Raw genomic sequence first — 26,596 nt, forward strand, 5'->3', positions numbered from 1 at the left:
ACTAACCTCTTTCTTTAAGAGAGAATCTTTCTTTCTTTTTTTCTCCCTCAGGGTTGACATGTTTACTTAGTGAGGCCAATTTCAGATATGTAATTCTTTTTGTTTGTTTTTGAGTCACACCGCGCAGCTCTCAGGGGTTACTCCTGGCTCTATGCTCAGAAATCGCTCCTGGTAGGCTCGCTGGGGGACCATATGGGATGCCTGGATTCAAACCACCGTCCTTCCCCATGCAAGGCAAACACCTTACCTCCATGCAATCTCTCCGGCCCAGATATGTAATTCTTTATTCTGCTTTCAATATAGTTCCATAATACTCTTTACTCTTGTGCTATACATGGGCAATCAGATTATTGGTGATTTGAAATTCCAAAATTAGACTAGACATTCTTCTCGGGTCCTAGTTAAGACTGACATAGTCACTGACTGAGCAGGTTAACAGGCCTGATAGTAAAGAGAGACATATCTAGTCTGGCTGTTCTATCACTCCCCAAGGTATCTTACCTAATCAGCCAGTCAGTCAGTCTAGATTCCGCAGGTCAGGAGTGTTGAGGAGAGACCCTCATTCCAGCTCAGCAGAATAGCCTTTACCTGCATTGTGTGAGGACCTAGGTTACACACAGCCCCCACCTAGGATCTGGGGGAAGAAGAATAGCCACGGGAGTTGCAGGGACCAGAATTCAGTTTCCCCGCAGCAATTAGCTCAGAACCTGATGGTCTCCAAATGTGATTCCCTTGTCATCTAGGTTGGGAGTGGAATCTTGATATTCTTCACCTCCCACCCCCATGAAGGAGCCAATCTTTTCTCTTAGTAGGGACTCCTCCCCACCACCTCAGGAAATAGGAAAATTTACTGCACTGGTTACAACCCCCAGGATCTGGGGGTGGGGGAAAGAAGTAGCCAAGGGAACTGCAGGGACCAGAGCCCAGTTTCCCGCAGCAATTATCCCAGAACCCTATGGTTAGGTCCTGGCCTCCAACTGTATCACTGGGATGGGTGTCTTCTACCTGGATACAGGTGGAAGTGGGTTCTGATCGCCAGAGAGCGAGGAGCAAAGCGGGAGGTAGAGAAAGGCTGTGGGAAAAGTGAGGCAGCCAAGGGGCTGGAGCGGTGGCGCAAGAGGTAAGGCATCTGCCTTGCCCGCGCTAGCCTAGGACGGACCTGGGTTCGAACCCCCGGCGTCCTATAGGGTCCCGCAAGCCAGGAGCGCTTTCTGAGCGCACAGCCAGGAGTAACCCCTGAGCGGCACCGGGTGTGGCCCCAAAACAAAACAAAACAAAACAAAGTGAGGTAGCCAAGAGCACTGGGAGAGCCGTGGGCGGTTTAGGGGCGGGACCGAGTCGTGGGGGGCGGAGTCGTAGAGACTCGGGGGTGGGTCGTGGGCTGCACCTCCGGGCAGGAGGCGGGTCCGTGGGCGCGGAGCCGGACCGAGCGGTTGGTCCGCGTAGGGCGCTGCAAAGTGCAGCAGCATGAGCGCGGCCGGGGCAGCTCCAGGCGCAGCGGGTGCGGTCCAGGGGCTGCGGGTCGACGGGCTGCCCCCGCTTCCCAAGAGCCTGAGTGGGCTACTGCACTCTGCGTCCGGGGGCGGCGGCACATATGGGGGCTGGCGGCATCTGGAACGGCTGTACGCGCAGAAGTCGCGCATCCACGACCAGCTAAGCCGTTGGTGCGCAGGGGGCAGGGGCGGCCGGACTTCGGGGCTCTCCCCCAAACCTCCCAACCTGGATGCCGCGGTGGCCTTGCTCCGCAAGGAGATGGTAAGGAGGGCTAGGATCTTGGGAATGGGAGCGTGGGTGATTCCTGGCCCGGCCCGTCCGGTCCCGGAGAAGTTCTACGTGCGCGATTTGCTCTGCAAGTTCCCGCACCCACCCTTTCCTTTTTGCCTTTTTTGGGGGGGGTGGGGGGTTCAGCACCAACTCCTTTTTGTACTTGATCTCTCTGTGCGATTGACTCCGTCCCAGGAGGGCTCCCCTTTCTTTAAAAGTCAGCTTCGAAGAACAAGCACTCTTTGCTGGAGCCAGCAGGCTCGGAAAGTCGGGCGGTGGTGACCTTGCGGCTTCATCTCTGGGCAAGGCTTTCTCTGCTCCCCAAGAGTGGAGAGCTGAGTTGGTGGACCCCAAGGATCTCCTTCTGAATCCATAGACACCTTGATGACTGGAGAACTCTTAAGGCTAAACCTCTCTATGGCGTCATCCCCTGTCTCCTGCCCACTGGAATGGTATGGATTTTGTCTAGGCTCCAAAGGTCTTAGTTTTTTTCAGACCTTAGGCCGTCCTATACTGGGTGTTTGTGAGCCTAGACTCACAGTTAAAGGGACGCCAGAAGTTGAGCAAGAATGGGAATTAAGGCAGTAATTTTTCTCTGGCATATGCTTAATTCAGGTTTAGGCCAAGTCAGAAAAAGTACAAAAGAACTAACTTTCTAAACCTTCTAAAACGTGCCGCTGGCCTCCTCCTTTTAATATGTGTGTTTTTTTTTGTTTTGTTTTGTTTTGTTTTTGGTTTTTGGGCCACACCTGGCTGTGCTCAGGGGTTACTCCTGGCTATCTGCTCAGAAATAGCTCCTGGCAGGCACGGGGGACCATATGGGACACCGGGATTCGAACCAACCACCTTAGGTCCTGGATCGGCTGCTTGCAAGGCAAAAACCGCTGTGCTATCTCTCCGGGCCCTTAATATGTTTTTCCTTTCATCCAGTAATCTCTCTTTCCTCCTAGTACTACAAATACTTAAGGAAATTCATTATCAATGGAAAAATTTGTCCAAAAACGTAGGATTCTTTAAATTGTTATTTATAAAATATTTTGACTATGCCTCCTTTTTTCCAATATTTTATGTTCCCCAAAAGTAAGATTCAATTAAAGTAAATCTAGGAAAGCAACCATAACATTTAAAAATCAAATAACTATTGTTGTTCCAGTCATTAGCTGTCATTGAAATTGTGATTTCCATTTCTCTGAATAGAGATTTCTGAGTAGATTATCTAGGCCTCTTAAATTCCAAGGCTATGTTTTATTTATTATAAAACTTTAATTGCCACCAGCAATCCTGGTGAGTTGCATTTTAATTAGACGAATCTATGCCTAGTATGTTTACAGTCTGAATTTTGACACAGCATAAATATAGGACTTAAATTATAATTTTATCCCAAACTATGTTGTACACTTGGAACAACAGACAGGAAAGCTTCTGGCTGTGGTAGTTGCAAAGCTCTTGATTCATAAACCTTCTTTGAAATCTTTCTATAGTGGCAGTCTTTTTACAGGAGAGTCAAAGTGCCATTTTTGCAAGTATTTTTTCAGGTTCTTGGGAATTATTATTATGCCTTGTCCAGAGCTCTCTCTAAGCTAGGATAGATATGGATAAAGGTAGGGGTGGCGAACACACGAGCCGCATGCGGCTCCCGGCCAAAATGAATGTATACTGTGACTCTTTGCCAAGTTTGGATTTTGTTCTGCTGCTTCTGAGGAGGGACCTCTGAGGAGAGATCTCCGAGTGCGCAGCCCCTGCGGCATCCCGTCTCCCATCCCTCAGAAACAACTGCACGGGCCAGCACGGGCCAGGGAGCGGGGGACCGTGTGTCACATGTTGTGTCACTTCTTGCCGTGAGTTCTTAGTGTGGAGGACGCAGCACACCCTCACCATCACTGCAGGATTTTTACCCTCACTCAAAATGGCAAAATGCAATATGTGTTTAATGTTATTGTTAAAATTAGATGCCTTTGTGTGAGTTTGTCTGTTTTGGCAGGTCACTGCTTGCTTGGGTGGCTCTCTGACTCTCACAGTTTAAAATTTTGGCTCTTTGCGTCGAACTTGTTCACCACCCCTGGGTAAAGGTATAGCCTTTCTAAGATAGGCTATCTTTATCTCAGCTTGTGCTTTTAAAATACTTGTGCTTTTAAAGATGTTGCTTTCCTCCCTTCAATAAATATGAGACAATTTTAAAAATACTTTGTGTTCATGCCCTTTTAAGAAAATTGCTAATTTAGGGAAGTAAGGTCTGAGTTGTCGCCCAGCTGGGGTGAGAGGGAGGCTTTTAAGATAAGAAGTGGGATTCCAAATTTATTTTTCAAATCGTTTGTATCAGAAAACCTGAGGTCAAATCTGTGTGAAGAGATGTAAATACATGGCTGATCCGGGTTTAATCTCCTGCACCTCATATGGTCCCCCAAGTTTCCAGGAATGTACAGCTGAGTGTGACCTAAAATAATAAAAGACAATACAAGGATGAATAGGGTGTAAAGGCACTTGTACTGTTGGACACATTTGTTAACATGATTGCTGGACATCTGCAAGTATGTAAGCAGGTTGAAAACCAATGGTTTACCAAGTGGTTGGCAACCTTTTTTTTCAACTGAGCCAAATCTCGCCAAAACCACGATTGAAATTTATTTTGAGCCACACAGGGCGTGCACTGACAGAGGCTAGGAGCAGAGTCCTGACTCCTGGAGTGGCCGCCCAGCACACAGAAGAGCCAAATTAAAAGTGTAAAGAGCCACATGTGGCTCGCGAGCCGCAGGTTGCCGACCACAGGTTAGACCACTTCTCATTTTACATGGCCAAACTAAGTTGGGCTAGATCTTGAAAAGGATAATCTTATTTAAAAGCTCAAGACATCAATGCATTCTGAGACAGTCTAGAACCCAGGCTTAAACTGATTCATTTTTTCCCTATATTTTTGAACCTGGAAACTAATAGTTTCCACACTCATGGTTTCAACGATGCTCCTTAGTCCCCTATGTTAATACTCTAGGGCAGGGCATCAGTGAGCCACAATTTTCTACCAAAAAAGTTTACCTTGTCCAGTACCTTCTAAAATTTAGTAGCCCAAAATGAGTCACATGGCAGTTTGTTAGAGAAAAAAGAATTTCATATGTTGGGGTAGGAGTCCTTTCAAGAGCAATGACCCTGGAGATTTTTGGGATAATATGTCTCAAATTCATAGCAGTAAGCTGGTAGCTTTTGGAATCTCTTTGCCATGTTTTTACTTATTTTTGCAAACCATCTATTATTTTGCCCACCTATCTGAGTATGAATGTAACTTTTGTTCCTGTACTGCAGTGGTTTGCATCTGAGAAGCTTGGAGATGTTGCTTAGTAGAACATTGCATATGTGATGCTCTGGGTTTGATTTTTTTTTTTTTGGGCCACACCCAATGATGCTGAGGGATTACTTCTTGCTGTATGCTCAGAAATTGCTCCTTTCTTTGGGACAATATGGGACACCAGGGATCGAACCCAGGTTCGTCCTGGGTCAGCCACATGCAAGGCAAACACCCTACCACTGTGCTGTTGCTCTGGCCCCTTTGATTCTTGGCACTGTGAAAAAAAGATCTTAATCTGAGAAAATAAATTCAATGTCTAAGACCAATAACATTTCTCAAATTTTACCAGAAACAACTACCACTTGCCTAATGAACTGGACTGTATTTTTTTCCTGGAGACATGCATTAACTGATATCCCAGTGGAGTTCAATCCTCATTATACATAAAACCAATGCCTTAAAGGTTCTAGTCTTTAAAAGGATTTATGGGAAAGGTCCAGTTTTGAATTAGACCTATGAAATGCCTGGTATTTATCTCCCAGTGCAGTTGTCTTAATTGATATTGATGAGAGGAGATGGCCTGTGTTTTTTTATAATGTTTAACTTTTGTTTGTTTGCTTTGATTTCTGGACACCCCTGTTGCTTAGGGGTCATTCCTGAGTCACTCCAAAAGTGATCAGTGAACCACTTGATATTGGGGATTAAACCAAGGTCCACTGTGTGCAAGGCACACACCTTAACCTTTGCATTCTCTATCCGGCCCCACTGTTTCTTTTTTAATTATTTAATTTAATTTTAATTATTATTAATTAATTAATTTCCCCCAACTGTTTCTTTGTTTTTATTATTTTCTCACCAGTGAGATTTATTGTGATTTTGCCTAGAGGATGGACCACTAACCCCACACTACTCCAGATTGCTTGCAGGTACTCTTTCTAGTAGATTTTAGGATAGAATCTAAACTATGAAGCTCTTTAAAACTGGGAAACTTGGGGCCGGAGAGATAGCATGGAAGTAAGGTGTTTGCCTTTCATGCAGGAGGTCATCAGTTCGAATCCCGGCGTCCCATATGGTCCCCCGTGCCTGCCAGGAGCAATTTCTGAGCATGGAGCCAGGAATAACCCCTGAGCAGTGCCGTGTGTGACCCAAAAACAAAAAAAAAAAAAAAAAAAAAAAAAAAAAACAAAAAAAAAACTGGGAAACTTGGGGCCAGAGAGATAGCATGGAGGTAGAGCATTTGCCTTGCATGCAGAAAGATGGTGATTCGAATCCTGGCATCCCATGTGGTCCCCCGAACCTGTCAGGATTGATTTCTGAGCATAGGGCCAGGAGGAACCCCTGAGCGCTGACAGGTGTGATCATTGATAGCTAAACTTTTGTTATTCATCATGTGGCATAATTTAGGCAGACTTCATCACTATTTTAGATATAGATTTCTAAATCTATAATGAAAATGAAATAATGTATAATGAGAATAGAATGGAAAAATGAGAATAGAATGCCACGATGGACCCTTTTTTATTATGTCTCTCATGCCTTTTTTGGACCTGTAACTACGCCTATTGAGGAAATTTGCTGCTTCATGAAATGATTAGCTCAGGATTTAACTATTGTAGTTTCACCAAAGACACTAGTTGTTTAGGCCACTTAGTGCAAAGAATTGGAAGCAGAAATTAAGAATGGTGTAAGTTTGCTATACTTGGAATTTATCAAAATACAGGCTTTCTGTTAAAGATTTTAGATCATAATTGCCATGTATTGTGTGTTCCCATCCCAATATCCACTCAATTAAAAAAAACTTTCTGATGGTTGGCATAGGTGGTAAGGTAGACTGTGATCTGTGAATTTTTCTTTTTCTTTTCTTTTTTTTTTTTTTTTTTTTTTGGCTTTTAGTTTTGGGTCACACTCAGTGGCACTAAGTGGTTACTCCTGGCTCTGCGCTTAGACATCATCCCTGGCTCACACAGGGGACCATATGGGATGGGATGTCAGGATTCGAACCACCACCATCTGTCCTGGGTCAGCTGCATGCAAGGCAAATGCCCTACCTCTGTGCTATCTCTCCAGCCCCATCTGTGAATCTTTTGAGGTTATTTTTCGTTAAACTTATACTTCAGTTCCAAGATTTGAAGAAGTAAAGGACTGAAAGATTTTATCACAGCACTGTACAGTTTTATCAATTTCTGTACTTGCCTTTAGAACTCTACACATTTATATTTTTTCTTAGAAGCAGTACCACCCTCTTCTCCTTTTGACTAGTGTGTTAACTCCTAAAATGTAAATGTTGTTTGTAAATGTCTTGTTATTGGCATTTTTGGCTACCTCTTTATATGCAGAGAATCTCAAATGAGCATGTATCTATGCATTTCCGCCTTTTGCACACCTCCTTGTTCCTCTCCCCTTTACCCCAGTACCCCCTGCCAGGGCCTGTGCCTGGGTGTTATATAGATATTAAAGGCCAGATGGGCAAGGTGTACCATGAGGAAATCTGAGAAGAGGGCCCTCAGTCATACCAATCTCAACAAACAGGAGTTGGAATGCTGCTTCTCCTGGAATGCTTAATAAATTCCTCAGAGACTTAATACTGTAGTTTAAAAAGCTAAGTTTTTCACCATCCTATAGCAGAACTCCTTACAGAATAGATTATAGATTTCATAAATGAGAGCCAACTCTGTGACTCATTGGGTCAGATATTTCTTTTGCTTAACATCCTTCTCCTGAGGATCAGATTGTTCACCTCCTTTTCCCATGTGCAAAGATGTTTCCAAATGATAAGTAGAGCTCAGAAAGGTTTTTCCTTCTTTCTTTATGGACAAAAGTGTTCAGGAAATTTGGAGACTGAAAGCCCTGAGCCTTATCAATTTTATAGCCATCCTCCCTCCTTCCCCTTTGCCTTCCCTCATTCCCTCCCTCCCTTCCTTCCTTCCTTCCTTCCTTCCTTCCTTCCTTCCTTCCTTCCTTCCTTCCTTCCTTCCTTCCTTCCTTCCTTCCTTCCTTCCTTCCTTCCTTCCTTCTGTCCTTCCTTCCTTCCTTTTCTTTTCTTTTTTTTTTAAATATGGAATGCTTCACAAATTTGCGTGCCATCCTTGCGCAGGGGCCATGCTAATCTTCTCTGTATCATTCCAATTTTAGTGTATGTGCTGCCAAAGCGAGCACTTCCTTCCTTTTCTTTTCTTTTTATTTTTTATTGCTGAAAATGGAATCCTCAGACATGTAGAACTTTACTGCCTGGCTTGACTTTTCAGCTTGTATGTGCACTTTGTTAACTTATTTGATTGTTCATAAAAGCTGCAGGTTGGCATAGCTTTATAGGTTCATCCTATATTCAGGAATTTGGGAGGTAAGTGTTCCTAGACTGGAGGAGTTGGATAATGGAGGACCTCTGACTTCTCAGAGGGATGGATAAACTCTGCGATGTCTGAAAGGTCAGCTGAGGAAGATTCCTAAAATATACTTGGAGACTAGAGAACATTGAAAGAAGGGGTTGTTTGGTGCATTCTTGGATTGTTCACAGTTCTTAGAATTGAAGTTCAATGCAGTTAAAGAAAAAAGTTGCCTTAACATTATGTACAGATAAGCAGATTAAAATGAGATGATGGGGCTGGAGAGATAGTGAAGCGGTAGGGCGTTTGCCTTAGATGCTGAAGGAAGGTAGTTCAAATCCCGGCATCCCATATGGTTCCCCCATGCCTGCCAGGAGCAATTTCTGAGCGTGGAGGCAGGAGTGACCCCTGAGTGCTGCCAGGTGTGACCCAAAAACCAAAAAAAATAAAAAATAAAAAAATAAAATGAGATGATATTTTACCCAAAAGACCATAGAAGATTTAAAAGTGATAATGATAAAAGAATAGGGAAATAAGCATAACAACACAGGAGACACTACTTTCATTTGTTTTCTGTGTCAGTTTGAAAAATACTGGATGGTGATAAGGATGGAGAGATAAAAAGATAGATAATAGATGATAGGAATTGTTCTGAGTTTTCTGATTTTAGCTTCAAGTTTCGGTCTTCTATCTCCATTATTACAAAGAATGACTTCAAAAAAAACAAACCACTTAGCTAGCTAACTTTCAGTTGTATAGTGAGTTCCAGTTGTCAACTTCCTTTGCATTCATGGCACCATTTATGATCTTGGGTAACTAACTTTGAGGTGTAGGATAAAAATCCTTGATGTCGTCTTTTTTGTCACCTCAGGAATTGGGTGTAGGGAAGTATTGGAAGGAAGGTGATTTTGTCCCTACAATTTCATATACTCTTAGCTTATTGAAATAGTCGCACAGTATTTATATGTGAATATTTAGTATAAAGGTATACAACTATATAAGTCATTGATAATATGTAGTATCTATTAATGTAATAATAGCTAATAGTGATAGATATGAATGTTTATGGTATGAAAAAAGTTACTAACTGGTACGAATTGTTTGTTAAGTGTAGTCAATTAGCTAAAATAAAATTGGATATATATGATATCATGCTAACCTGCTAAAAGTAGGGATCCTTAAATTGGTGATCTGTGAATATAGAGGGTTCCTGTATATTCTTTATATAAATATGGAACCTTAGAGACCATTGGCTTGTTTTCAGATTCTGGCTATTGTAAATAGTGCTGCAATGAATAGAGGTGTGCAGAAGGTGTTTTTGTATTGTGTTTTTATATCCCTAGGGCAGGGGTCCTCAAACTTTTAAACAGGGGGCCAGTTCACTGTCCCTCAGATCATTGGAGGGTCTGACTATAGTAAAAACAAAACTTACGAACGAATTCTTATGCACACTGCATATATCTTATTTTGCAATGAAGAAACAAAACAGATACAAATACAATATGTGGCCCGCGGGCCATAGTTTGAGGACCACTGCCCTAGGGTATATCTGTAGGAGTGGTATAGCTGGATAATATGGGAGGTCAATGTCCAGTTTTTTGAGGAATCTCCATATTGCTTTTCATAAAGGCTGGCCTAGACGGTATTCCCACCTGCAGTGAATAAGAGTTCCTTTCTCCCCACATCCCCACCAGCTCTTATTGTCCTTATACTTTGTAATGTGTGCCAGTCTCTGTGGCGTGAGATGCTATACCTCATTGTTGTTTTTATTTGCATCTCCCTTATGTTTAGTGATATAGAGCATTTCTTCATGTGTCTTTTGGCCATTTGTAGTTCTTCTTTGAGAAATTATCTGTTCATTTCTTCTCCCCATTTTTTGATGGGGTTAGATTTTTTTCTGTTAAGTTCTGTCAGTACCTTGTATATATTGTATATTAGCCCCTTATTTGATGGGTATTGGGGGAATAGCTTCTACCATTCTGTGGGTGGCCTTTGTATCTTAGTCACTATTTCCTTTGAAGTGCAGAAGCTTCTCAGCTTAATATAGTCCCATCTGTTTATCTCCACTGCCACTTGTTTGGAGAGATGTTTCCTCCTTGAAGATGCCTTTAGTCTCAATGTCATGGAGTGTTTTACCTACATGTTATTCTATATACCTTATGGTTTCTTGCCTGATATCAAGGTATTTAATCCATTTAAATATGACCTCTGTGCATGGTGTTAGATGGAGGTCTAAGTTCACTTTTTTTGCAAGTGACTGACCAGTTGTGCCAACACCACTTGTTGAAAAGGCATATATGGATGGTGAGGCCTTTCTTGGCCTGGCCCAGCACCTGCAGCCCCTATGGCCTGGCAGGTCTATAGGTATCAGGGTGACAGTGAAGAAGTGATCCACAGGCAGTCAGATGAAGTTTCAGGAGACGTTTAGCTTTATTACAAGGCCCTAACTGCCATGTGCATATTCCTCACATGGCCTTTAAAGTAAGCAGCCTCTCTGCATCCTCTGCCTCCATCCTGTGTCTCCTCTCTACTTGCCAGTGGTCTGCAACCTGCGGCTCACGAGCCACATGTGGCTCTTTACACTTTTAATTTGGCTCTTCTGTGCCGGGGGCCCCTCCAGGAGTCAGAACTCTGCTCCTAGCCTCTGTCAGTGCGTGCCCTGTGTGGCTCTCAAAATAAATTTCAATCGTGGTTTTGGCGAGATTTGGCTCATTTGAAAAAAAGGGTGCCTACCACTACGCTGAGGCCACTCTTAACATCAACCACAGACCCCTCCCAGCTGTGGAGGGTCTCCCTTTCCAGGTGAGATAGGCAGGAAGTTAGGGGAGGATAACAGACCCTTATTCTCTCGAGGTCTTCTGCTCCATGTCCTCTAGCCAGTGGATAACCATGGCCGGGAGTCGCTCCTGTGTCTCACTTCCAGTGGTGGTAAGAATCCCTTTTCAGGGCCCGGAGAGATAGCACAGCGGCGTTTGCCTTGCAAGCAGCCGATTCAGGACCAAAGGTGGTTGGTTCTAATCCCGGTGTCCCATATGGTCCCCCTTGCCTGCCAGGAGCTATTTCTGAGCAGACAGCCAGGAGTAACCCCTGAGCACCGCCAGGTGTAACAAAAAAAAAAAAAAAAAAAAAGAATCCCTTTTCAAAGTCACTTCCAGAAGACATTGTTATATCTGTAAGCAAACAGGCATTTACAACATGTATCACTTCTACTTTATCATAGTCGCAACCTCTTTATACCTAGATCTAGATGTAGCACACATTTATTTTTAAAAGGTTGGGAGTTAATTTGAATAGCTTTATCATATTATGTACATAGACCTTCATGTTCTAGCCAAGAAATCCAAATAATAGTGGACATTTAGGTCAAGAAACCATATTTCTCTTTCCAGCAAGGATTTATTTATTTATAGGACAAAGGCCAATCGCCTGATGGCTCAGAAATGATTCTATCTGTGAAGATCCGGTTCGGCTCATCAGGTGGGTCCTTCTAGCCTTGGTAGGTTGGTCATTGTCAGGTCTCGTCTGGATGAGACAGCCAGCTAGCCAAAGTCCAGGTTCTGCTCGGCTTCATAGCTCAAAGAGGAGAAGGGGCAGGCGTCCATGTCGCCTGGCTTTCGAGGGCCATGGTGGGCCTCAATGGGCCTTGGCAGGGCTTCACCTCTAGCCAGGGCAGGGCCAGGATCGAATGTAACGTTACAGCCCGACTGTTAGGGCTAGCGGGTCTGAGTTGGAAGAGGCTGCCACCATTGGCCAAAGAGGTGGCTGGAGGGCTAGAGGTTCCTGGCTGCTTCTAGGCCTTTGTCGGGCAGGAGGCAGCTGCCGAGAGGACTCAAGGTCTTAGCAATACTGAGTTCCCAGGCCCATCCCCAGGCCCTCCAGCTCACCCTGGCCCAAGGTGTGAGCTCCTGGAAGAGAGGAATAATCAGATATGTAAAGGCTTTAAAAGGCTCTTTCTTGGGGCCAGAGCAAAAGCACAGTGTTAGGGCGTTTGCCTTGCACATAGCTGATCCAGTACCGACCTTGATTTGATCCCTAGTTTCCCATATGGTCCTCCGAGCCAGGAGCAATTTCTGAGCACCGAGCCAGAGTAACCCCTGAGTGCCACTGGGTGTGACCCAAAAAGAAAAAAAAAAGGCTCTTTCTTCCTTTACAAAGAATGTAAGGATCCTACAGAGCCGTCTGACTAGTCTGAGATTTTTAGTTTGGCCATTTGCCTTAGGCATTACCCATTATCTTATCCTACTTTGTGGGGCACAATTGCATGGACTGGAAAGCATATGCGCCAGGCCCTTAGGGATGACATATGTATTCGATTAATATTTGGGTATTAAATGTATTGCATCAGTGGGTACATTTGGAACTGCAAAGGGAGACTGAGGTTTCCTCTTTAAATGTGATATTAATATAGCCATCCTAGTATTTTTATTTTCTTAATTTTCTTTTTGTGTGTGTGGGCCACACCCAACAGCACTCAAAATTTTGGGCCCATTCAACCTCAGTTCAAAATGGAGCTTTTCAGTCCAGACACTACCCACATCCCACAATTGCTCCCGTCATCAACATTTTATTCCCCTGGCCACTTCTTGCCTGGGCTTACCTCAATTCAGTTGAAGATGCCTTTTTTTTTTAATTACTGTACTGCCATATTTTTAATTACTGTGTTACCATAATTTTCATTTATCACAAAGGAAGACACAAAAATGAACCCCAAAGTATTAAGTGTATATAATAAATGGTTAAGACACATGATTTATTCTGGGTCAGATAAGATTGTGAGTCCTAGGTGGGAAGCAGGGACTTCAGGGCAGCTCCAGTGCTCTAAGGAGTGAAATGCTCACAGTTTGTCCAAATGTCCATGATTCAGGATATATTTGAATGTCCCAGCCATCTGGTACCAATTGCTTCTCAGCCACTATGTTTTCAAACTTATCCACATTAAAATTGGGAAAGCCCTCTTCTTGGAGATGTGGACCTTTGGGCAACCAGGAAATTTGAACTTGACGACCTAGTGCAGAATCTCAATCATGTTCCTTGATCTGTTTGAAGCCTGAGATTGGACCAGTAGGCAGGAATCAGGAAGGCCCAAGTCAAAAGTTAAGTATATATTTAATTTGGCACACTGGGCAGCACTCAGGGGTTCTTCCTAGCTCTATGCTCAGAAATCATAACTGGCAGGCTTAGGGGACCATTTGGGATGCCGGGATTCGAACCACCATCCTTCTGCAGACGCTCTACCTCCATACTATCTCTTCGGCCCCTATTTTTAATTTATTAATATTAAAATTTTAATTCAATTTTTAGTATTAATGTGTATAAAATACACATGAACTCTCTAGGAACTTTAGTAATTTTTAGGTGCATGAAGAGGTCCTAAAGACTAGAATATTTGAAGATTGTCATTTTAGAACTTGGAATTAGAGAAGATTAATTCATATAATTATAAACTGTTGAATGTATTAGAATTTGTTTTATAATCAAGAAAAAGGTGGAAATAAATGTACAAAAACGTTTATCTTGGGGTTTTTCCAAGAGGTGTTTAGGATACGTGAGTGGCCCCATTGGCAGGTCTTAACCAATTAACTAGCCAGTAGTTTGATGCAAAGAATGGAGGATGTAGTTCTTCTCAGCCCTCTGGTACTGAGGATTACCCAAAGCACCTTAGTGATGCTCAGGGCCACCCTTAGAGATTCTGGTAAATCATGTGATGCTATGGTGCATACCTAGCTATATTATCTCCTTTCTGTGCTATCTGCGAAAGACATTTATTTTCTTTAATAAACTTTTTAATTGAATCACTGTGAGATACAGATACATTGTGTTCATGATTAAGTTCCAGTTATTTATCCAACACCTATCTTTTAACTAGTGCACATTTACCTTGACCAATGTCCCCATATGCCCCCCCAACATCCCAGCTTGCCCTATGGCATTCTTCTCTCTCCTCTCCTTTCATTGTCATAATGGTCCCTTCTCTGCCCTCACTGCATTCTCCCTCTTTGTGTGGCAAACTTCCTACCATGAGCCAGTCCTCCTGCCCTCAGCAAAACATTTCTTAAAGACAGTTATCAATTGCTTTTCTTAACTATGCCAGGGACAAAACTGGAGGAAATGGGCTTAACTAGTACTAGGGGAGGTCAGCAATTAACAAGAATATTTAAGAATGTTAAGTTGCTGAATGGGCTGTATCAGGGTGGCTTCTTTCTGATATGAATTCATGAGAGAGTTAATACATAGACATGAAGGAATCTTTGATTCTTGGGTTAATCTAGGGCTTAATTCTTTATGACTTTATCACTGTGGCTCTTCAGAGTGCAGGCCTCAGTTTAGTGAGACAGTGTTATAGGAGGGAGATTAAGCTGACCAAATACCTGTCTGCCCAGGAGAAGAGACTGTTTCCTGGGAGACCATGTGATGGCTCAGAAGCCTGCTTTGTGAGTGTAGAATTTCAGCCTACAGAGGAACTTGGAAGGGTCCTTCAGGAGCATTTCTGTTAAGCTTGGATAACAGAGTTGATACATTTCCCTCTTGATTAACATTGATGAAGTCCTTTTCTTTGTTTTTCCTTTTTAAACAGTATGCGGTCAGTGTTCTTCTATCAACAGATTCTTTATTCTGAAATCAGGTTAAGATTCATTAGGTCACAGTTGGCTTTAAATTACCTTTCAGTTCTGTGGAAGCATGCTAGACACCCTGATTAGATTTGGGGCATTGATCAAGTCTTGTCTGAAACAAAATTTAAAATCCATTTGTATATGAATACTCATTCATTAGTCTTTTAAAGAATTCCTTTTAAAAATATGTTAGTTTGTAAGTTAATATGGCAGAAAAATCTAGAAAGTTCTAGTAAGCTAAAAACAAAAATCAGGCTTGCTGGAGCAAAGCCAACATTTTGTGGTATCTTCCTTCTGGTGTTGTCTGTGCAGTGACCAGGTTTATGGTCAGAATACTGACACTGGAGTCCTCCTAAGCTGGTTGCAACTCCATGTTGTGCCACTAACTCCTTAGTCAAGGTCCTTTATCTATCAATGCTGAGTTTTCCCTTTTCACAGAATCAATACCTACATCTCAGAAAAAGATGTAATGAAATTTTCTATTTGTAAACAGAGAAGACATGAAGAAGACATGACCTTCTCTGTAATTAATTTGTAGAAATAAACTCGTTAGCCATTTGAATTATGCAGTATTTGGAGACTTTTGATTCTTTAGTTCTTCAAAATATGTAACAAGCCTGCAGAACTACTGTCAGTGTCATCCTAAATTACATGTTTCCCGCTGAGAAAAATTAAATGGTACAAAAAGTTAAAAGTAACCATTTCTACTTTCTAGAAATAAATTCTGCAGACAGACATTTCCTCTTGTAGTCAAGAACTTGCATGTGGGTACATCTATGTACAAAGCGAGATGCTACTAAATAGGCTATTTTGTAATATGAACTTTTGTACTTCCCAGTATGGCACACTTCAGAGATAATTCAGATTTTGTTCAGACAAGTAGAACAAAGTGGTATTTTAATAAAGCCCTTACTTGATTTATAAACTTCCCCAGTGCATATACAAATATTGCCAAATAGTGTTGTCTAAACATGTACATATATATTCACTTAAAGATATTTTATTGCTAAAACATGCTAACAATTATTTGAACATACAGTTAATCAACATTTTATTGATTGAGGGTCTTGGCCTCAGTGATGGTTGCTGAAGGTATGATGACAGTTTCTTAAAATAATATATTTCCTCTCTATGGGTCCTTCCTTTTATCAGAGACTTTATTATAGCTTGTGACTTTTTTTTTAAACTTACATTTTGTTCATTGTAGACCTTTCAAGTTTGGAAAATCTCTTAAATCCTTAAAAAAAAATCTCTTAAATCCTGGGAAATTCTAAATTCTTTGTCATTTCAATAGTGTTTTCACCAGGAATAGATTCTATGGCAAGAAACTACTTGCTTTGATCATCCGTTATTAGCAACTCCTTAGATTTTACTTCTAATTCCAGTTCTCTTGCATTTCTGACATAACTGTAATTATATCAACTGAATCACTACTGAAAGTACTGTAATACACTAGAAATGTATTCTATACTTTTTGTTTGTTCTCAGGTCTCACCTAGAGGCATTCAGGGCTAGTCTCATTGATCTGGTACTCTGGGGTGTTTTCCTGTGGTGCTTGGAGACTGCCTGGTGGTGGGATTGATTGATAGCAGAATTCCCATATGCAAGCATGTACTCCAGCCCTTTGAAATATCTTCACAGTTCAAAAATGTATTTAAGATTTGAAAGTAAAAAATTACATCTTTTGGAGCTGGAGTGATAGCACAGCAGTAGGGCATTTTCCTTGCACTCTGCCAACCCAGACGGATGGTGGTTTTATTCCCGGCATCCCATATGGTCCCCTGAGCCTGCAAGGAGCAATTTCTGAGTGCAGAGCCAAGAGTAACTCCTAAATACTGCCGGATGTGACCCCAAAACAAACAAACAAAAAATGTATGTCTTTTATTCATGGTTTGCAGAATAGGTATTTTCTTACTGGGCATAAAAACACCATTAATCTCCTTGTGTGTCTCAGCACTCTAGGGTGACTAGGTGCATTTATTTGTCTCTATGAGCAACGATATTTTGAAAAGAATCTTTTTCTGGATAGTAGGTCGCAATAGTAGGCTTTATATGTTCATTAAACTATGTTGTAAACAGAAGCTCTGACATGCCACTCTGTTGTTTTTCTTATAATACATAGGTAGAGCAGATTAACAGCTTATTTTTCTCTCTTTCCCATCCTCTTTTTAATATTGTTGCTGAGGCACACCATTTTGTAGTGGTGCCATAAATGAATGCAGACTCAGAATCTCAGGTAGAAGATCCACTAAGAATAAACAGTTATCAGGATTATGATCAGATTTAGCATGATTTTTTTTAAGTGGAGCAAGGTAATTTTTATTGAATGAAGCTTGCATAGAAAGAGGTAAAAAGAGGGGAAGAGGATTGGAGAGATAGCACAGCCATAAGGCATTTTCCCTGCATGCAGCCGATCCAGGACGATGGTAGTTAGAATCCCAGCATCATCCCATATGGTCCCCCATGCCAGCCAGGAGCGACTTCTGAGCACAGAGCCAGGAGTAACCCCCTGAGTACCACCGGATGTGACCCAAAAACAAAACAAAACAAAAAAATCAGGAGGGAAAGAGGAGGACTAACGTGCTCATGAGAGAACATGGAAGATAGCACAGTGGCATTTGCCTTGCAAGCAGCCGATCCAGGACCCAAGGTGGTTGGTTCGAATCCCGGCATCCAATATGGTCCCCCGTGTCGCCAGGAGCTATTTCTGAGAAGATAGCCAGGAGTAACCCCTGAGCACTGCCGGGTGTGGCCCCAAAAATAAATAAACAAGCAAGAAATACAAATAAGCAAGTGAGATATATGTATGAGAAAGAACATGAGCTTGAAGAGCAAGCCAGGTTTAGTGCATAAGGCTTAATAGCCTTAGGATTTTTGGAATAAACATTTACTTTAAATCACAGATTGAATTAACCATTAAAAAGAAATTCAGCTTTCTTTGGATTTTTACTTTAAGTTACATATTGGATCAGTCTTTATAAAAACAGTCGGCTTGTCCTTTGAGATAACATTAACTTCTTTCTAGCCATGATGGCTTCTTCTTTCAGTAGATCTTTTGTGTATGATGAAAATCTGTTAATTTAGGTTGAAAAGCTTTAGCTTCCCTAAGGTAACAAAAGAGAGATTGATAGAGGAACACCAGTGGACTAAGGTGATGGAGTAATTGTACGTTGGTGCTGCTTGTGATATGGTGACATATTTTTTAAAGAGGAATAAAAGTATATCCCTAAAACACATAGAGAATGTTTTGCTTTCTTAACATTTGTTCATGTGTTTACTGAGAATTGCACTTTCTAGCTCATTGCCTAACAGCTGACTGCAATAGCATTTCTAGTTTTTTTTTTTGTTTGTTTGTTTGTTTTTTTTTTTGATTTTTGGGTCACATCCTGTAGTGCTCAGGGTTACTCCTGGCTCTACACACAGAAATCGCTCCTGGCAGGCTCAGGGGACCATATGGGATGCCAGGATTCGAACCACCGTCCCTCCACATGCAAGGCAAACAGACTACCTCCATGCTATCTCTCTGGCCCCTGCATTTCTTTTTTTTTTTTTTTTTTTTTGGTTTTTGGGCCACACCCGTTTGATGCTCAGGGGTTACTCCTGGCTATGCGCTCAGAAATCGCCCCTGGCTTGGGGGGACCATATGGGACGCTGGGGGATCGAACCGCTGTCCATCCTATGCTAGCGCTTGCAAGGCAGACACCTTACCTCTAGCACCACCTTCCCGGCCCCATGGCCCCTGCATTTCTAATTTTTATCAAGAACTTTTCTTCTGGGGCCAGAGCAGTGGCACAAGCCATAAGGCATCTGCCTTGCCCGCACTAGCCTAGGACAGACCACAGTTCGATCCCCCGGCATTTAATATGGTACCCCAAGCCAGGAGCAATTTATGATCGCCAGGAGTAACCCCTGAGCATCACCGAGTGTGGTCCAAAAACAAACAAACAAACAAACAAACAAAAAATGCAACCTTTTCTTTTGTTGGGCTAGAGCAACAACACAGCAGACTGGGTGCTTGCCTGGCATGTGGCCGACCTGGGCTTGATCCCTGGCATCCCATATTGTCTCCTGTGTCCTATCAGGAGTAATTCCAGAATGTGCCTCAAATCCCAACCCCCCACATTCACATTTGCATTCACATATTGACTAGCTGGGTCAAGAGACCACACGTCCAACCTGTCTCAGCTTTTAATATGCTATTTTCATTCAGTTTCATCATTTCCAGCATTTATAAAGTGAGAGAACTCTTTCACTTGGACTTCTTCACTTTCACTCTTCCTTTTATCATTGTGTATTTGAAATAGAGAGTCTAGAAGAACCAGGAGAATGGTCAGTGCTGAGATTTGCCAGAACACATTTAATACATGGTTTATGGGTGCCCCCAGTTACTTTAATAATATTCATACCCAGGGGACAGAGAAATTGCTTAGGGGGCTGAAGTGAATGCTTTGCATGCAGGGAACCTAAATTTGATGCTTGGCTGAGCCAGAGAGAGGCTGGCCTTTGGCCATGTTCAGTGAGCTCAAAGAAACAATGGAACATACTGCCAATGAAACCAGAAGGATATAAGAGCAGTAATGAGAAAAATAAAAATAGAATTGTCAAAGCTGAAATACATGGTAGGTGAAATGAAAAACTCATTGGAAAACCTCACCAACAGAGGAATAGTTTCTGAGGACCAAATCAATGTGCTCAAAGATGAAGTGCAGAAAACCTTTAGACAACAACAAAATGGAAAAGAACCGAAAAATAAGTGAATGGAAAGATGATTTTGGATTCAAGAAAAACAACAAAGAATTATTAAAGTTCCAGTTCCAGAGATCTTGCCAGGAAGAAGCAACAGAAAACAATTATTGTGGGAAGTTCCCAGTGCTGGTGAATACATTTATCCACATACTGGATGCCCAAAGATTACCAACTAAAAGATACCCAAATAAAACCACTCCTAGGCACATCCTAAAAACATTGACAAAAAACATAGGTAAAGATAGAATACTGAAATCAGCAAGATAAATTGCCTACAAAACAGCATCCTTCAGATTTTTAGCAGAATTACCAAAGGAAGTTGTCCAGGCCTGAAGGACAGTGGTAAGATATAGTGATAAAACTCAATGAAGTGGAAAATCTCATCAAGAATACTTACCCTGCTAGACTCTCATACAGATTTGAAGGAATGATACACAATTTAACAGATAAAAAACAGCTCAGGAACTTTTTAGACTCAAAACTACCTTTACAAGAACTAAAACTGAAGGGGCTACTTTAAGACAAAGAAAGCCCCACAGTCATACCAAACTTTTATAGAAAAAATGGTACAAAGTTCTATGGGTATAATCTCTCTCAGTGACAGAATAAATACACCAATTAAGAGACACAAAGTGACAGAATAGATTAGAAAACTGAATCCTGGGGCCGGGCGGTGGCGCTGGAGGTAAGGTGCCTGCCTTGCCTGCGCTAGCCTAGGACGGACCGCGGTTCGAACCCCCGGTGTCCCATATGGTCCCCCAAGAAGCCAGGAGCAACTTCTGAGTGCATAGCCAGGAGTAACCCCTGAGCGTCAAAGGGTGTGGCCCAAAAACAAAAAAAAAACAAAAACAAACAAAAAAAAAAAAAAAGAAAACTGAATCCAAAATACCATTGCCTACAAGAAACACATTTGAACAGTCAGAGCAAATACAAACTCAATGTCAAAGGTTGGAAGACAGTTATTCAAGCAAATAGTTTCTTTAGAGAGGTCAAGGTGGCCATACTACTATTAGACAACATAGACTTCAGGCCCCAAAAGATTATGAGATAGTAATGGTCACTTTTTAGTGATCAGGGGACATGTACAGCACAAAGAACTCACACTTCTAAACATATATGCCCTAATGAAGTTACCAGCGAAATAATTAAAACAACTGCTAGTAGACTTAGACATTGATAGCAGACAATATTAATAAACCTCAATATAGATCACTTAAACTGAAGCTCAGTAAGGAAATATTTGCTCTGAAGGTTTATAGGAAAGAGGATGATGGAGGAACACTTTTGTTTTGGGTTAATAGCTGGGCGCCATCTTAGATTCCACCCTTTCTGTTTAAAACAAAACCAAAAAAAATGAGAAAAGCTATAAAAAATTTTTTGTACTTTTCTCTACCAGAGGTAGGAACCCCAGATCAGAACTTATAAAAGTGGTTGGTATTTTAAATAGGTACAGTAAAAGTTGATTGTAAAAGCATCAAAGGTCAGCCTATGCATACACATTCTTAAAACAATCAGCTTTTCCCAATCTTTGTTTTATATATATAACAAATTTTTCATAGATTTCTGTAAATGTAAACATTAGAACCAAACTGTACATACACAACTTAAAAATTCTTAGACATTCTTAAACCAACCACTGTATTACAAGTCTGGAACATCCAAGTTTCTTTTCATAAACTTCTCTAAACAAAATCACAGAGCATTTCTCTAGATATATACAGTTTTAAAATAAGTTTGCTAAATATTCTTATAATGAGCACTTTAATAAGAATGTAGTATCCAGGGCCTGGAGAGAGAGCACAGCAGCGTTTGCCTTGCAAGCAGCCGATCCAGGACCAAAGGTGGTTGGTTCGAATCCCAGTGTCCCATATGGTCCCCCCGTGCCTGCCAGGAGCTATTTCTGAGCAGACAGCCAGGAGTAACCCCTGAGCACTGCCAGGTGTGACCCTAAAACCAAATATATATATCCAAGTTCAAGTTCATTTTCCATTGATTTCTGTGGATAAAGACATTAGAACAGTTTTGCAGATGGAACTGAGAATAAGTTGCTACATAATCACAATTAAGCATTGCAGCAATTGAGAAGCATAAACTAGGATAGCTGAGTACTATTATTATATATTTCCCTGAAACTTTGTAAACTAATATTAAACCACTAAGGTTGGATACAGTTTTCTGTTTGCAGTGGGGGCGTAGATCAATACAATAGCTATGAAGTCTATATAGGAGAATACATAGTTAAATCAGCAATATAATTACCAATGCAAATAGGTTCTATAAATTAACCTAGAAGAAAGTTATGGGAGGTTCTGAAAGCAGCTTCTCCTCAGTTGGTCTTCGACTGGGCTTGGTTCCTCCATCTTCTCCCCATCTTCATTTTCTGTAGTAGGGTTTTGAGGTCATCTGCGATGGGAAGGCCTTCAGTTCCTGAGCCAAAATCAGATGCTCATCTCCCTGATGTTGTTTCCCCTTAAATGGAGCTTTCTTTTTGGGTTCTACCCCATCAGTGACCTCAGTAGCTGCTGCAGATTGGGGGTTCAGGTCCTTGCACAAAACATCTTTGGTAGAAGAAATGTGATGGGCCTCAGCCTCTGGGATGCTGCTTAGAGTCTTCAGCTCTCCCTTTTGTACTGCTTCTGTCCTGCCTGAAAGTATCTCTGCCACGTTCAGAACAGGGGCCATGTGCACTGGTATTCCAGAGAAGGGTACTGCACACTCTGTCCAGCTGAAGGAGGCCTTGGTGGTGATTATCTACCAGAGAGTCAAGGCACTCACCACTCTCGGGTCCCTAGGTCTGGAGTTGCTGTTCAAGTGCCAGTTGTAAAATAAAATTCACACACTGTGAAATCCCCACACACCATATTTCTATCCCGAGACAGATAGATCTAAAGAAGCAGGATAGCAGTGAAGGATTACTAAATCAAGCCACTCAGGAAAGGATGATCTTGGCGGCCATGGCTTTTCCTTTGTGGTTTCTGCCTTGCAAAAGTCAGAACTGCCTCTGTTTTTTTTTTTTTTTTTTTTTTTTTTTTTTTTTTTTGCCACACCAAGTGATGCTTAGGGGTTACTACTGGCTGTGTGCTCAGAAATTGCTCCTGGCTTGGGAGACCACATGGGATGCTGGGTGATCGAACCAAGGTCCATCCTAGGTTAGCCACGTACAAGGCATAATATAAATTACTTTGACAAAAAAGCAAATATGAAGTGGAGCAAGGAAAAACCTATTCAGTAAATGGTGCTGGAAAATTTGGTCAGCTACATGGAAGAAAATGAAATGAAAGATTTCTAATACCATGTGCAAAGGTCATATAAAATTTAAACAAGACCTTTATATCAGATCTGAAACCATGAGGTACATAGAGGAAATTGTAGCAAAAATTCTCCATGACATGAAGCTACAGGTATCTTTAAGGATGAAATAACACTGACCAGCAAGTGGAAGCAAATATAAACAAGCGGGAGCAGGAGAGATAGCATGGAGGTAAGGCGTTTGCCTTTCATGCAGAAGGTCGATGGTTTGAATCCTAGCATCCCATATGGTCCCCTGAGCCTGCCAGGAGTGATTTCTGAGCATCGAGCTAGGAGGAACCTCTGAGCGCTGCTGGATGTGACCCCCAAAACAAAAAACAAACAAAAATATAAACAAATGGAACTACATTTAATTAAGATGCTTCTGCACATCAAAGAAAACCGCCTTCCCATAAAAATGGGAAGAGGTTAATATTTAAAACATTAAATATTACATTCAAACATTAAATTAATATTTTAATAATTAACAGTTAAATATAAAATATTATTTTAAATGTTAAATTTTATATAGGGCAGTAATAGAGCTTTAAAAAATCCAGCCCTATCAAGAAATGAGGAGAAGAAATGGACATTTTCTCAAAAAGAAATACAGGTGGCCAAAAAAGCACATGAAAAGATGTTCCACATCTTTAATCATCAGGGACATGCAAATCAAAACAATGAGATATCATCTCAAACCACAGAGACTGGAACACAGCAAGAAGAACAAGAACAACCAGTGCTAGCATAAATGTGGGGAGAAAGGGACTCTCATTCACTAATGGTGGGAACGTAGGCTGGTCTAGCGATTTTCATAAACAATATGGACATTCCTCAAAATACTAGAGGTTGAGCTTTCATATGATCCAGCAATACTGCTTCTGGGACTCAAAAATAATTGCTTCCTTGGGGCCCAAAAATAATTCAAAAAAGGCATATGCACTCTGATCTTTATTTTAACACCATTCATAATAGCCAGAATCAGGAAGAAATGAGTGGATAAAGTAACATAGTGTTTGTACATCTACACGTGGAATACTATGCAGCTATTAAAGGTACAATGAAATAATGATATTTGTGTATACATGGGTAAACATGGAGAATATCCTACAGAGTGAAATGAGTCAGGAAGAGACACTGATATAGTGATCGGTCATCTGTGGTATTAAAAAAAAGAAAAATACATAATATGAGAATACTACCCAAATATAATAGAAATGATAGGTGGAAAATGCAATTAAGAAAATGACATTAATAGCAGGCATGATCACTCTGAGTAAAAACTGGGAATTGAAAGAAAGTAAAGTGATATACATGACTACCCTTCAGTAACACTATCCTAAATCACAGTCTCTAAAAGTGTCTGCTATAGAGGCAGGCTGGAGGTGGATGTGGGTGTGGGATGACCGTAAGTAACTGGGAAAATTGGTTGTTGGAAATGAATACTGGTGAGAGGACTTTGGAACATTGTATGACCGAGTATCAACAACTTTTTAACTCTGTATATCACAGTAATTTAATTAAACAATAAATCTTTTAGATTTTATTACTATGTGACTTACAATTAAAATAGACTTTTGTTTGTTTTGTTTTGTTTATTCTTTTCATTTTCTTTTTTATTTTTTCAAACAGAACCACATAATTTGAATCATCTTGTTCTGCCTCATAAATTGAGGGGTGGGGAATGGATGGTGCCAGGATCAAAATAGACTTTTTTAGTCTATTTTTTGGGGGGATACTCTTTTGTATTTTGAATTTGCACAGCAGTCTCCTTCCAGACAGTCGGGAGTTTCTCGGCTATTATTTCTCCCATCATTCTTTTCTTTTTTCTTTTTTTTTCCTCAGCTTCTGCTATTATTATAATTCAGATGTTATTCCTCTTGTCTTAGTTTATTATGTACCTTACATATTCTACTACCCTCTTGTCTCTTCTTTTTCAACTTTCTATTCAATAAACAAAGAGGAAACTAAGGAACTCAGCTGCCGTCACAGAGATCAAGTCCTAGTCAAGTCCAAAAGCCTATCAAAATGCTTGAGGATGGTTAATGAGGACCTAAAATCAACATTAATGGCAACATAAACCAATACAAATGGATATGAAGGAACTAAAGAACACAATAGCAAGCCATAATGACAGAATTGTACAGGGTGAGAAGAGTATAGATGAAATTTTGAAGGCATGAAGTTTTTACTGCTAATTGTGTCTCTCAAGAATTTTATGACTCTATGGCATTGATCACCACTTATTTTGAGAACATGATGCTAATCAGAGGATGGATAAACCAAGACTAAGTATATGGTACCTAGAGGTGAACTGCTCTCACTAACAAAGGCCTCTTTGGACTCGAGTAGTTGAGAATGATTGTAGTGGCAGTAAAGGCACATGTGGATTTTCTTCGCATTTGATTCTGAAGCAGTAGGTAATTCCAGAGTTGCATTTTGCATCCAAAATGAAGCCAGTCAGAGCTACAGAATGTGCAATGCTGTGACCTCCCAGGGTGTGCCGGCATACCAGACTAAATTCCACAGTTGGGGCTCTCTGCTCTGCAGGTTCCTAACAAGCTGAGCAACATCTCAGGTGTAATTACGCAATGAAGGTCTTCTCTAAACTGTAAAGTAAGTCCTAAGCTTCCAAGTGATTCTGTCTTGTTCTCAGTATGGAAAGAATGTGCTAGCACAAGCAGATTTCTGGCTGAATGTTAAACTAAAAATTCAAGTGCTGACTTTTTGTTTTTACCTCTCCCTTCAGGTTGGCCTTCGACAGCTGGACATGTCCTTGCTCTGCCAGCTATATAGCCTCTATGAATCCATTCAGGAATATAAAGGGGTGTGCCATGCAACATCCAGCCCAGACTGTTCATATGCTCTGGAGAATAGCTTCAGTGAGGAGGAAGAATATTTCCAAGAGCAAAAGGGACTCCATGATGAGAGGGAGCGAGGCTCTTCGAGGGACATGCCACTGCCTGTTACTTCACTTTCCAACAGTGACTGGATACTAGAGTCTATATAGAGAGTCTTAGGACTCAAACAATTTCACATACTGTTGGCATTTGTTTGCTTCTCCTCTTACAAGAGTAGTGTTTCCTTATTATGTGGGGCATCCTTAGGCATGTGTCCCCAGTTTAGCTGGTTGAACTTGTAAAAGGGAGTGCTCGGCTGACATATGGTAGTAATCTCTGATGGCTTGGGTTTCTACTTACGTGACCCAGAGGTTCATAGCAATGACCTTGACATTCTTCAGCAATGACAGTCTTGTACTTGGCACTCATACTAAAGATTCAGCAGAAAGTATAAAAAAGATCTCTGTCTCTAGATACTAAGGTCTTATTTCATCACCTAGGACGGAGCAGAAGTTTTCCAAATACCACGAAAGCACCTGAAAGGAGTCTATAGTTAATCCCATGACAATATACCCCAAGGGTGGAGAAACCCCATAGCGCTTAGGCCAAGTGAATTCCTTTTCGAATGACCCCAATATTTACTGTGCCAGTGCAGGAGGGAAAAAAAAAGGCAAAAAGCACAAAACATTTTTTATCTTTTATATATTTTTTCTTCATTTATTATTATTTTTATTTTTATTTACCTAT

At 41.3% G+C, this 26,596-nt stretch overlaps 1 protein-coding gene and 1 non-coding gene across 2 annotated transcripts; one reads left to right on the forward strand and one right to left on the reverse strand.

Moving 5' to 3' along the window:
- The first annotated feature begins 1,467 nt into the window (after window positions 1-1,467).
- FAM89A (family with sequence similarity 89 member A) lies at window positions 1,468-26,019 on the forward strand. The gene is made up of 2 exons (XM_049789679.1): window positions 1,468-1,755; window positions 25,759-26,019. Exons 1-2 carry the CDS (start codon window positions 1,468-1,470, stop codon window positions 26,017-26,019), a joined length of 549 nt encoding a protein of 182 aa, XP_049645636.1.
- On the reverse strand, window positions 8,091-8,197 carry LOC126031622 (U6 spliceosomal RNA). The gene has a single exon (XR_007503455.1). It is a non-coding gene; the product is annotated as a U6 spliceosomal RNA (small nuclear RNA).
- Window positions 26,020-26,596: the final 577 nt, after the last annotated feature.

This window comes from Suncus etruscus, chromosome 15 (genome assembly GCF_024139225.1).
Source record: "Suncus etruscus isolate mSunEtr1 chromosome 15, mSunEtr1.pri.cur, whole genome shotgun sequence".
NCBI classification, from domain to species: Eukaryota; Metazoa; Chordata; class Mammalia; order Eulipotyphla; family Soricidae; genus Suncus; species Suncus etruscus.